The following is a 13436-nucleotide window of genomic DNA, read 5'->3' as shown; positions in this document are numbered from 1 at the left end:
GTGATCAAGATATTAGTGAGCAAGGTGCAACTGTTGGTGATCAAGATATTAGTGAGCAAGGTGCAACTGTTGGTGATCAAGATGCACGTGTTGAAATTGGTAATGAAGGTGCAAATATTAGTGATCAAGGTGCACCTGTTGGTGATCAAGAGACAGAAGTTCATGATCAAGCTGCAAATCTTGGTGACCAAGAAGTAAATACAAGAGAGTTTGATACCTTTGATGGCCAACCATTTCAATTTGAAGACTTTGATCCTTTCTTTGATGCAGATGATGTGCCCACTGCAACTGTTGGTGCAGAACTTGGCACAGGATTAGGTGAAGTTCAATTTGAAAGTGAGGAAGTTTGTGAAGGACTTGGTGAAGGAGGTAGTGAAGGGGGTAGTGAAGGGAGTGAGGAAGACAGTGACTTTCTTGAAGATGAAGAAAACTATGTAAGTGATATTGAGGTGGACATGAGTGATTTCTATATGAATGTTGATCTAGATGTTGAATATGTTCCACAGAGGAAAAGGTGTTGAGACTGAAAATGAAGTTGTTGATACAGAAGATGTTGAAGATGTTGAAGTAATTGATAATGATGAATGGGACTCATTAGGTGAAGATAGTGATGATGAAAGAAGGAAAGCAATATTAAAACAGATGGTGAAGGAGAAGAAGTGCTCTCTTGGTGAAGTCCATGCAGTTACTTTTCAAGTGGGTCAAAAGTATAAAAGTAAAAAGGAAATTAAGGACAAAGTCAACAAACTTGCCATTGAGACTAGAAGGAATCTTGGCTTCAAGAAAAACGACAAAACAAGGCTTAGGGTTGTGTGTAAAGGTAATGTACCTAATGTAAATGCAAGTGGGGTAGGTAAGGGCAATAAATTTAATTGTTCTTGGTCAATGCAGACTTCACGGTCAAAAGATAGCGATTATTGGTATGTGAAAACTTTACTGGACAAACATACTTGTGTTCAAACTATAAAACTTAGGGCTTGCACTGCGAAGTATATATCTGCAGAAATCTTAGACATGGTTGAGTCTAACCCTACAGTACCCCTTCGAAGCATTCAAGAGTAAGTTCAGAAGAGGCTACAAGTTGGTGTGTCCATACACAAAGTACAGAGAGCAAAAGCAACAGCTACAAAGCAAGTGAGTGGTGACTACACAAAGCAATACGAGGTGTTAAGAGATTATCTTATGGAACTACAAGCAACTAATGTGGGTACAACTGTGAAGCTTGAGGTTGTTAATGAGCCTAACAGTACTAGAGAAACAAGGCAGTTTAAAAGGGTGTATATTTGCTTAGGGGCATTAAAGAAAGGGTTTAAAGCAGGCTTAAGAGATATTCTGGGACTAGATGGTGCTTTAATGAAAGGACCCTTTCCAGGCCAAGTACTCACAGCAGTTGGATTGGATTCAAACAACGGCATATACCCACTTGCATATGCCATTGTTGAGACTGAAAATATGAGTAGCTGGAAATGGTTTCTAGAATGCTTGGGAGATGACTTAGAGTTGCACTCAAATTCTAACTTTACTTTCATGAGTGATAGACAAAAGGTACTATTTTCTTCTTTTTGTATTACTACTAGTTTATTTGTATATGATTGTTGCAATGATTATGTAGAATGCTTGGGAGATGACTTAGAGTTGCACTCAAATTCTATACAGGGACTCTTACCTGCTATTGCACAACTATACCCACAGGCTGAGCATCGATTCTGTCTAAGACATATTTATGAGAACATGAGGAAAAAATGGAAAACAAAAGAGTATAAAGATCACTTATGGCAGTGTGCAATAGCAACCACAGTACCAGAATTTGAACACTACATGAATGAACTTAACAAGTTTGATAAGGATGCTTTTGAGTGGTTGAAGAAAATCCCCCCTCACCATTGGGCCAGAAGCCACTTTTCAGGTTATATTCCCTAGCTTAGGTGAAGCTTTACTATTCCTCTTTGTGTATGATTTAGTTCATATAATTTTCTTGTTTAATACAGGCAGAGCAGGATCAGATATATTGCTCAACAATTTATGTGAAGTTTTCAACAGTAAGCTTATTCATGGTAGGAATAAGCCCATCATAAGTTGTCTTGAGTACATCAGGCAGTACCTAATGAAGAGGATCTGCAATGTGAAGAAAGTGATGTCCAAAGCTCCAGGTCCACTCACTCCAACAGCATCAAAGTTACTTGAGAGAAATAGGGAAGCTTCAGTCCAATATAGAGCTAGATGGAATGGGACTGCAAAGTATGAAGTTTATGGTCCTTGGCATGACCAGCATGTGGTTGACATGACAAATATGTCATGTACATGTAGAAGGTGGGAATTGAATGGGATTCCATGCAGGCATGCCATAGCTACAATACATGAAATGGCTGATAGTGGAGACAATGTTGGGGAGCTTTACACTTATGTCAACAAAGTGTATTGGCTTCAAACATGGAATGAAGCTTACTCTTACACTGTGGACCCTATAAAGGGTAGAGCCATGTGGCCAAAAAGTACATGTCCATTTCAATTAACACCACCACCACATCACAATCAACCTGGAAGACCTAAGACCAAGAGAAAGAGAAGTGCAGATGAAAAATATGATAAACAGATGCAAAATCATGGTGCAGGTGAACCTGAAAAACTTACCAGAAAGTTTGTTAGTGTCAGGTGTGGGAAATGCAACAATAGGGGTCATAACTCAAGGACGTGCAAGGGTCAAGGTGGGAATGCAGGAAGCAATGAAGGAGGGAATGCAGGAAGCAGTCAAGGAGGGAATACATGATGCAGTCAAGGAGGGAATGGAGGTAGCAGTCAATGCAGGAATTAGTGTATTTTGTTTAAAAACTTATCTTTTGGTTTAGCACAACTTTTGTGCATTTGGATGTAATGGTTTAAAACTAGTTTGTTGTAATGGTTTTATTTTGGTCTTTTAGCCCTTTTGGTCATCAAACTAATGTCAACCTTTTGTCATTGTTGAAGAATGATGTTTATGGTTTATACCAACTGTTGGTTGTCATGTTTATGGAACACATTTATGGTTATTACAACTTTTTTCTGAAACAACAAATAAACATTAACATTAGGTGATAACTGCAATACATTGTCATTATATCCTTGAAAAGGGTACAAAATTCTGAAGTTGTCCAAAATAACCCTAAACTGATATTACATTATCAAATACCAAAAACTACCACATTCCCTTGTTACAATTTCATAAGAACAAAAACCCCCAAAATTACATGCAACTACAGGGGTCCCTAATTGCTTATTACTAAATGAAAAGTACCCAAACCACCACAAATAGTAACCAACTTGCAAACAAACACATCTTCAATCTTGCCACTTGATAGTTTACATTGTTGATATTCCTCAATAATCCGGGTATTATCAACATAGATCTTGCACACATGGGAGGATCAATCCATCCTAAGAATCGGCATCTGGAACCCTTCACGTAAAAAAATAAACCCTAAACATGAGGGTGATTTTCCAAAATGAGGGTAAAATAGCAAAATCGAACACTTACCTTTTGAGGGCAGGAAAGAAACCTCCGACCAGGGTTTGCTGATGTCCAGGAGGTGCGAACGACCGCTTCCCTACCACAAAAACACATCACCATTTTAATTTTTGATCTCTAAGAAATTGTGAACACAGAGTAGGAAGACTATGAAGCTCGTGAAGTTGAAGATGGAAGAGTGATGTAGCTCTGCTTTTATTTTGAATAAGGTTGCAAAAAAAGTCCCTGTAAGTGGAAAGACGAAAATACCCCCGTCTTTGTTGCATGTAACGGAGTATATGGACGGAAGTTAGTGGGAGGGACCAAAAACAATGGAAAAATCCAATTTTGGACCAGTGGTGCATCAAAGTATCGTTTTGGACCAAAGTCGCATAATTTTGCCAAACACAGGGACCATTTTTGCAATTTTGCCTTTAATAGCATAGCGATTGAATTAGGGATTTGCATCTAAACATATGGTTCCAGGTGGAAGAATAAATAAAATTATTCAGACAATTAGAGTGTATACAGATCTTTTGCCAATTCTTGTATAGAGAGAGATAGCTTGAATAATACCTTGAAATGATCAACAATGGAGAAGGAGATTTGCTTGAGCGAAGACGAAGATCGCCGCCGTATCGAGGAGTGTCGACTGTCGACTGAGTTCTATTTTCGGCTTTTGGTAGTTTGGGCCGAGCGCCTCCATAAGTGTTTAATCGGGGTTTTTTTTCTTCTTCTTCTTCTTCTTTAGGTCCATTGGAATTTGGATTGGTATTATGCACATTCGGGCTAAAATGATTTTATGTCGAATAATTAAAATTTAATACTTATTCACGATAATATAGTTATTTGATATGGAAAAAATAAAAATAAATAACTAGTTGTAATCAAATATGATATAGGCCTATAGGGGATAGCGTTTGATTATTTAAAAAATTCTTATAAATAAAATACTGATGTATAAATTGATTAAAAAAAATACTTTTGGGAAAATAATTTTAAAGGTGTGAAGTGCAAGTTAAAGAAGTCTCTCAAAACTAGCAGGTTAAGAGAACTCGTAAATAAAATACTAATATATGGATAATTTCGTTACAGTTATAAAATTGAAAATTTGATCCGAAAATAAGTAAAATATAGTCAACCAAATAATTAAAATTGATTATTACTACGATGAAATAACAATTACAAAAATATACATCCACATATTCCCTTAAACAATTTCATCTTTGTTATAGTTTTTTAGATCAAGATATTTCAAAATGATAAACATACTTTTTCTGTGAAAACATTGTATTTGATAACATCAGGTCATATGGTATTATTAAGAAATTAAACAACTAATATTGTAAAATATTGAAAGAAAAAGAGCATTTCCATACAATAAAGATTCATATATATTAATATTGATGTATATCATACATTACTATATATTACATATATCATATTTACATAAACAACCACTATGAAATAGATTTATACATAAATATAAACAACTTAAAAGAGTTGCCACAAACACAATACATAATTAATGCTCCAAGTACTTATAGAACCATTCTTCATCCTTACAATAATGGTACATGACATTGTACACCTCCATCAACAGCTTCGGGAACCGACTCCCAAAATAATCATTAAACCCCTCCGGTACACCTCCCAACAATTCCTGTGTCCAATAATCATCAAAACAATCATTAACACAGTACAACCTGTCCTGTCAATAAAAAAAAAGTGATAACGTTCTGTATGTTGAGAAAATCGAACCTGAATTTCTTTGGGTAATTCGCGGTAATGATTTAATTTATTTCGAATGACGCGAAGCAAGTCACGCACACCGTTGTATTTATACCGCCTATACCGACCAATGTTATTGATGAATTCCGGTTCCATCTTTTCATCCCATTTTCCACCCAAAGCCACCGAACCTTTACTTTCCAATTCCCTAAGAAGAACGGAATCACATTCCCGGTCTTCCAATTCCACCCGATCACTAGTATCCCTTAGAAACGACATTCTCACCTCGGAATCCCAAAACAAAGGATGATGCAACACATCCACAGCCCTTGGCCTACAATGCAAATTCTTTATTAATTTAAAACGTCAGAGGACTGAAATTGTAATTTTATAACTTTACCTGAGTTCAGGGTTAGGGTTTAGTAATCTAGAGAAGAGGTCAAAAGCTTCCGGAATATGTCGAACTAAAAAAAGGTTGACTCGGTTTTTGACCACATTCACATCACGTTCAAGATGATCACCAAATGGGTGTCTGCCACATGTCATGCAGAAAAACAGGACACAACCTAAACTGAACAAATCTATCGCACGTGTTTGGCGTCCATGAAGAAGTTGTTCGGGTGCTTGCCACCCTGAACTTCCGGAACCTGACGAAAATAACCCGTAACAATTTACAACGTGTCAAAAACAGCCCGGTTTTTGTAATTAAGTTGGTTTTATCTTCTTACCAGTAGCATGGAGTCCTAATGACAACATGTCGCCAACGAGGCGTCTGCTAATTCCCATGTCAGAAAGCTTCCCACATATTGATTTTTCTTTGACTATTAACACATTGTGTGGCTTTAAATCCCGATGAATGATCCCTAATTCATGCAAATGAACAAGCCCAGATACTATATCCCTATAATAATAATAAACATCAAAGTAAAGATATAAATAAAGTAACACATGTAAATAAAGTACAATGTTGTTGTTATAAATGGTTGGATGTACATGTACCTCATCAATTTTAACAAAATAGGCGAAGGGTATCCATTTGGTTTCCATAAATGAACATCATGCATGATGATGTCACGATTGATTGAATCTAATTCTAAACCCCCTTTCTTCATTTGAATTAAATCATAAAGGCTACAAGCACAACGCTCCAAAGAAAGATAAACAAAATCATGATCATATTCCACTCCATACCACCTAACAATATTTGGATGTTGATCAGAAGCAATAAGATTTTGAATTTCTTTAAATGCAACATCATGGTGGGCCCTCACGAGGCGTTTCACAGCAACCTTACGACCTTCGTATACCCCTTCAAGAACAACTGTTCCATTACTACCCTTTGCAATTTCTTTATTTGACACAAATAGTTTGCCTATAGAACGCCCTTCTGTGTCACATTCGATTAAATGATTAAAATTTAGCACTGGATTTCTTTCACTATCAACATTTCCATCTTCATTGGCATAAATCCTTCCTTGTTTCCTATGCCTCTTCCTTCTAGAAGAAGAGGAAGGTTTTTGTTTCAACATTGCAGCCATTATGGTATGATGGCGATACATAAGACCACCAATGGCAATAATCAGAATGAAAATTACAACAAACGCCATTCGCCCTTCGGAAAGAAAGTTGACTTTTTTCACATCTTGTTGACTAGGGATTTCGGGGTTTTGGGTGTCAAGGTTATTGTTTGAATTGGGTAGTAAAGGTTTATTTTGAGGGAGTAGAAGGATTGGAACTTTTTTTTCTGCTTGTTTTCCATGGATTTTATAAGAACCAAGCTTATGAGATGTACGTAGCCTATGGACAACAGCTTTTGACTGGCATGACAAGGGCATGTTGAAGTCAAAGTCAAAGTCAAAGTCAAAGTCAACACTGGATTTTGAGCGAAGATTATTTGGGAGAGGTAAAGACGGACGAATGATTTTATTTGGAGGTTCTTGACAAAGTAAAGCAACATCAATGTCTGCTACAGTCACATTCCATAGAACTTTGTCAGAATTTGCAGCAAATGATGTGAGTAAGTAATCTGTTCTTGTGAAGGAGAATTGTTTATCAGGTTTTTCATTGACCATAGTTGACTTTTCATTTTTCATGGTGGTTTTTTGGAAGATGAAATTTGAGTGTTCATTGGTTGATGAGCTGTGATGAACACGTATTAACCTTCCAGTGTTAGCATCAACTACAAATGCAGTAGTTTTTTTGGATCCAAGAATAACTCCTCCATCCTCTGATACGTGTGGCATGATTCTGATGAATTCCTCCATGGTCATATCCATACTCTGTAAGTTACAAATAGGTAGTTGAAATTGAATAATAAAGTACATTGTTGATATTGGTAGCAAGAGTAAAGTTTCAGAAATTTACCACTTTGCCAAGATCTGTGTGTGCATACAGCTTCCAATCATCCCCACAGTCTACATAATAACTGCCTTCAGGCACAGGTGCACTTTCCTTATCATCATCATGGCTGGTAGAAGCCTGGTATGAAGAGTAGATTGGAGATCCTGATGCAAATGACCAAATTATCCTCCCAGAATCACGATACACCAAATTGATTGTACCATCCAATGCAGCAACAAGGGCAGTGTCATGATTACTGTTTGGAGAGAGAGGTATGTAAGTGCATGAAAGAGAATTACTTCAAATGATACTACAAAAAAAGTACCCTAATATCATAAATTTGCAAAATTATGTTGAGTGCAGCACTCTGCTTATGTAAGATCATGTTTATCTTGGTTAATTGTGGTAAAATCCTGAACCTTAATTAAAAAAGCCTTTGCACTTGTTAGAATGAAGAGCAAACCCTGTGTAGAGTATGTGAGAGTAAGCAATTATAACATTCATAGTTACAAGTTTATTGCAAAGGAACCATTGTGAATTGCATAGAATTGCCCATTCCAACAAATAAGGGGAAATTGGAGTTATAATAAGTAATATGGGACCAAAATCGAGCCAAGCTGAAGTTGAGAACAAAATTCATGGTAATACTTCAGTTCAACCGAAAGAGCAAAATTTACAGAACCCAAACTACATGGCAGCAGCATGGATCGATATACAGATCTTCACCTTGATAAAGAGGGAAAACAGAATGGCAGCAGGCAGCCATGTGTACATGCATGAGAAGAAACTGTTCATCAACAACCTCAAATTAACGAGTAAAAAAGGAGAAAACTTACTCCGGAAAAGATAACAGAGACCGCCTAGCCGGTGCTTGATTGACTTTCGAGATTTCCAAGTTTTGAACGCTGTCAATCGATCCAAACAACAGCAAAAAGAGCAAGAAATCGGCAAATAAATAGCGGATCAAGGCGTAATTCATCGATTGCGATTGATTCTGATAGCAAACAGGGTTGGATTGATTGTGAATTGAACTCAATTTGCTACCAAATCATAATGATTTAGGGTAAAAATTCAACTTCGTAAGACGACTATGAAGGATATGCAGGGAACGAAGGATTGCCGGAGGAATATTCGAAGTTATATGATATAACAAGAAAAAAAATAAGTTTAATGATGTTTTTTGACCATTTGGAAAAGATTTTTACCCATCTAAGTCATTTCATTTTCCTATTAAGCATTTACTAATTGTACAATCAACCAACTAATTAAATCTATCATATCCATTTCAACAAAACCTAAGCAACAGAGATACTGGTTTTCTGTTAAACCATCACATTTGCAGATGTTTCAACATACAAAAATTTCACAAGAATTTAAACGTCGATTGCAATAATCACTTTTCCACAAGTTAAAACAAAAGACTATACAAAGATTGCAAGATATATGAAATCACAGGCTTCAAGTTTCACCTTTCAACACAGGAAAACCTTTAAACAACTTCAAACACGAAGATTTTATGCAGTTTTTCAAAGCAATTTTCAAATACTCAAATCCAGATATCATCTCAAGTACACTAGTCTACAAAAATCTAACATTCATTAATCAAGATTTCAAGATTCATCATCAATCCAACTCCTTTTCAACCTTAATCCCCATAGATTTAGCTGTACCTATAATTGATTTTGAAATCGCCTCCAAGGACATGTACTGACAATACGGATCTGCTTGCTTCACCTTTGCGATTTCATAGATGTGTTTTAGGGTTAGGGTTGATGCAACAACATGACCTGCACGTCCACTCCCGGAGTCAATTCCGGCGGCTTTTTTTAGAAACCAGGTGACTGAAGGAGAACGAACGCTCAATTCAAAAGTATTGTCTTTGAAAACAGTCACAGTAGCAGCGATTGGAGCTTCCGATTTGTATTTCTGTGTGCGAGCGTTGAAGTCCTTGCAGAACGCCATTAGGTTAACTTTGTACTGACCTACAGCCGGACCTACCGGTGGTCCAGGTCTTGCTCCGCCGGCTGGGATGGTGAGACGGACTGTCGCCGCCACTGGCCGACGCGTTAGAATTTCCTTCAGGGACGCCATTTAACTACAACCCGAACAAGAACATAAAAATTGGAACAGTAAAACGAAAAAACCTAAACGCTAAACTACGAGATGAAGAAATTAAAAGAGAAGGATAACAGAATGATGTATGTGCTTGTTGTGGAGTGTGAGTGGAGTGTGAACGAGTCGAAAAGTCTGATTGAATTAGGGATTTGCATCTAAACATATGGTTCCACGTGGAAGAATAAATAAAATTATTCAGACAATTAGAGTGTATACAGATCTTGTGCCAATTCTTGTATAGAGAGAGATAGCATGAATAATACCTTGAAATGATCAACAATGGAGAAGGAGATTTGCTTGAGCGAAGACGAAGATCGCCGCCGTATCGAGGAGTGTCGACTGTCGACTGAATTCTATTTTCGGCTTTTGGTAGTTTGGGCCGAGCGCCTCCATAAGTGTTTAATCGGGGTTTTTTTTTTCTTCTTCTTCTTCTTTAGGTCCATTGGAATTTGGATTGGTATTATGCACATTCGGGCTCGGGCTAAAATGATTTTAGAGAAAATGACAAAAATAGCCAATTACACTAATTGCATTACAAAAATAGCCAAAAAAAATCGGGATTACATATTTAGCCACCCATTTCGCAGGTGAGAAGGTCCCATCTGCGAAAGTACAAGTGCCTGAAGCACAGCTGTGCTTCAGGCATTTGTACTTTCGTAGATGAGAATTTTTTTTTTTTTTTTTAAATTTTTTCGGTATAAATAGGGGTAATTTCGCAGATGGAGAAGGTCCCATCTGCGAAATCCTCGGATCCTATCTGCGAAATCATGCAATTTTTTTTATTTTATTTTATTTTATTTATTTTTTTTTTTAAGTTTGACTATGGAATGAGTTGGTTTGACTACGAAATGGGTTTTGCTATATAAAAACTTTTGTAGAAAAAATATCATTTTGGTTGTTATTTGTTTGTGAAATACTCTCTATCTCTACAATTTGCTCAAAAAATGATTGAATATTTGGTTTGTCTTGTAACGGGTGGGAGATGGCAAGTTAATGAAACTAATCTGGAATACATATGTCCACAGGGAGGTATTTCTGAACTTGCTTTGATATTTTCTGAGTATATTAGTTATAGTGATTTTGTATCTTTGGTAAGAAGCAAAATTGGTTTGTTAGACAAATATAGAATTAGTCTTCGTTTCCACCATCCTGAATTAAATTATTATATAGCTATAGTTGAAGACGTGGATGTTAGAATGTTGATAAACGTAATCAAATGTAGTGGAGGAAGGGCTGTGAAAGTGTTTGTGGTGGTTGATGAAGTTGAGGAGGTTAATGGGGGCGGTGAAATTGGAAACGAAGTTGTTGGTAATTTATGCAGTTTTAAAGGGAGCAACGATCCGATAGGTACTTTCAATACTCCTAGTGTACCTCAGTTTCACAGTGTTGCTGAAAATGTTAATGTTAGTTATTCACCTATTCACTATGTGGATCCCGAGAATTACAAGTATGTTGGTGATGATGATGTTGGTACATATCTTAATCATGTTGGTGGTCGTTGTGATGATGTTGCCGAACAAGAAGTTAAACTTATGAATAGGCGTGTGGTAGATAAAACTAAAAAGAAAAAAAATTCAACTCAAAAAAATGAAAAAAATCATGTTTACGGGCATTATGTTGATGTTGGTGATGTATGTTTAGATATAACCGAGCTACAAAGTAATTCCAAAGATGAGTTGGGTGATAAAGTTAAAGCTAAGTATCCCGATAACCTTTTTCACGGTATGCCCCCTGTACCAGCATGGCCAGTTGATAATAATGAAGATATCCCAACACAGATGGTAGACATTAATCTTCAAAAGATTCAATGTGAGAGTATATTTAAAAACAAAGAACTTTTAAAGCGTTGTATTGGTAAAAAATGTCTTCGAGAAGGTTTCCAGACGAGGACAAGTAGATCCACCAAATCAAGGTATGAAGTTGTGTGTGTTTCGAAAAATTGTTCTTGGTTACTAAGAGCAAAAGCAATTAAAAATGCTGATGGACTTTTCCAAGTGAATAAATTTGTTGATGTACACACATGTTCTTCAACATTGTTGCAACCTAATCATCGACAAGCAAACAAATATGTTTTGGGTGAATATGTTGCTGATGTTTTGGCTGAAGACTATAGTAGAGTTTATCGGGGAAAAGAAATTGTTAATGATATGAATGCTCAATTGAATATCAATATCTCATACCATCAGGCATGGCGTGCGAAGCAATATGCATTGTTGTCGTTAAGGGGTACGAAAAAGGATTCTTTTACCAAACTTCCGGCGTATTGTCACAACTTGGCCAAACATAATCCGGGTACTGTCACACATATTAAAACAGATGCTGATGATCGGTTTGAGTTTTTGTACGTCGCACTCGGTTGCTCGATTAGTATTATCATGTCCTAATTTTTTTTTAATATTTATTTTGGTGTATTTGAATAGATATACAATGTATTGTAGGTACGAGCTTTTGTCAATTTTTGTAAGCCGACCCTAGTAGTAGATGGAGCTCACCTAAAGGGCGAGTTCAAAGGTACCATGCTACTTGCAGTTACTAAGGACGGACAAAATCAAATATTACCGGTTGCATATGGTATATGCAAAAATGAGTGTACTGATTCTTGGACATGGTTTTTTCAAAAATTACGTGATTGCATAGGAAATATGCAGGAGCTTACAATTATATCTGATAGGTCTCCATCTATAGCAACATCTGTTGCCAACATTTTTCCTCACGCTCATCATGGAATATGTGGTGTCCATTTGTATTTCAACATAGTATCTAGATTCGGCAAGAGTAAGACGGTTAAAGGAATTTTTTGGGAGGCGTGTAGGGCGTACACAGTTGATGCTTTTGATGCTGCCATGGATGTTATGAAAAAGACAAAAGAACCAGTATGGGAGTACTTAAAAGTATAAATCCAGAAACCTGGTCAAGGGCACATTTTAAAGGGAACCGATACAATCTTATGTCGTCCAACAGTGCGGAGTCTATAAATGCATTATCTAGACACGCACGTAAGGTGCCAATACTTATGTTGATTGATTTTTTTCGTGCTACAATGCAACAATGGTGGTTTCAAAGACGTAACTTTGCAGGTATTACGTAAATTTGTAATATTAATGTTTTATTAGTTTCGATGTTATTGATTTTAACTTCTTCATTTTGGCTGTTTTTTTAGCGGAAGCAACAACAACACTTATCCCTTGGGCGGATGAAGTTGTAAAAGAAAACAAGAAAATTTTTACCAAATGGGATGTTCGCATGATCTCAAATACGAAATGCGAGGTCAAAAAGGGGGCACAAAATGTGATTGTTGATTTTCAACATATGACATGTACATGTAGGCATTGGCAACTTGATGGGATACCTTGTGGTCATGTCATAAGATGTTTAACAGTGAACAATTATCAAGACTGCTCGAGGTTTGCATTAAATGCTTACTTTACCGAAACACTGAGGAAAACATATGAGGAATCAATAAACCCTCTGCCGAAGCCATCCGAATGGGAGATCCCCGATGATTTGATGATTGTTAAGCCACCTATAATGGATAAACGTCAGCCAGGCAGGCCAAGAAACACAGACCGCATTCCATCCCAAGGCGAGGGTCCAATTATAAAAGAGTGTTCTACATGTGGTCAACTAGGACACACGAGAAATAATTGTACTGGAAGGGCGTCTGGTAGCAGAGCAGGTCACATAATTTCTACTGCAGAAATGACATATAATATTGGTGGTTCAGCGGGTTGCTCACAAACCCATAACGCTGATTTTGATATAAAACAAC

The 13436-nt window shown here is 36.8% G+C and overlaps 3 protein-coding genes across 3 annotated transcripts; 1 reads left to right on the top strand and 2 right to left on the bottom strand.

Annotated features, from left to right (window-relative positions):
• Positions 1–2104: 2104 nt before the first annotated feature.
• LOC145035645 (uncharacterized) lies at positions 2105–2767 on the top strand. The gene has a single exon (XM_078984156.1). It carries the CDS (start codon positions 2105–2107, stop codon positions 2765–2767), a length of 663 nt encoding a protein of 220 aa, XP_078840282.1.
• Positions 2768–4851: 2084 nt separating this feature from the next.
• LOC145036773 (serine/threonine-protein kinase/endoribonuclease IRE1a-like) lies at positions 4852–9337 on the bottom strand. The gene is made up of 8 exons (XM_078985253.1): positions 9223–9337; positions 8389–8546; positions 7577–7808; positions 6212–7491; positions 5941–6113; positions 5613–5859; positions 5243–5546; positions 4852–5144 (listed from the first exon to the last, which is right to left on the bottom strand). The coding sequence occupies exons 2-8, from the start codon at positions 8529–8531 to the stop codon at positions 5007–5009; spliced, it is 2517 nt and encodes an 838-aa protein (XP_078841379.1). The 5' UTR covers positions 8532–8546; positions 9223–9337; the 3' UTR covers positions 4852–5006.
• Positions 8914–9764, bottom strand: LOC145036774 (uncharacterized). Its single transcript, XM_078985255.1, has one exon. The coding sequence runs from the start codon at positions 9641–9643 to the stop codon at positions 9176–9178; it is 468 nt and encodes a 155-aa protein (XP_078841381.1). The 5' UTR covers positions 9644–9764; the 3' UTR covers positions 8914–9175.
• Between the last annotated feature and the right edge of the window lie 3672 nt (positions 9765–13436).

This window comes from Lactuca saligna, chromosome 3 (genome assembly GCF_052625555.1).
Source record: "Lactuca saligna cultivar CGN05327 chromosome 3, ASM5262555v1, whole genome shotgun sequence".
Lineage (NCBI taxonomy): Eukaryota > Viridiplantae > Streptophyta > Magnoliopsida > Asterales > Asteraceae > Lactuca > Lactuca saligna.
Note: the sequence above shows the minus strand (reverse complement) of the source record. Positions and strands in the feature narration are given on the sequence as shown.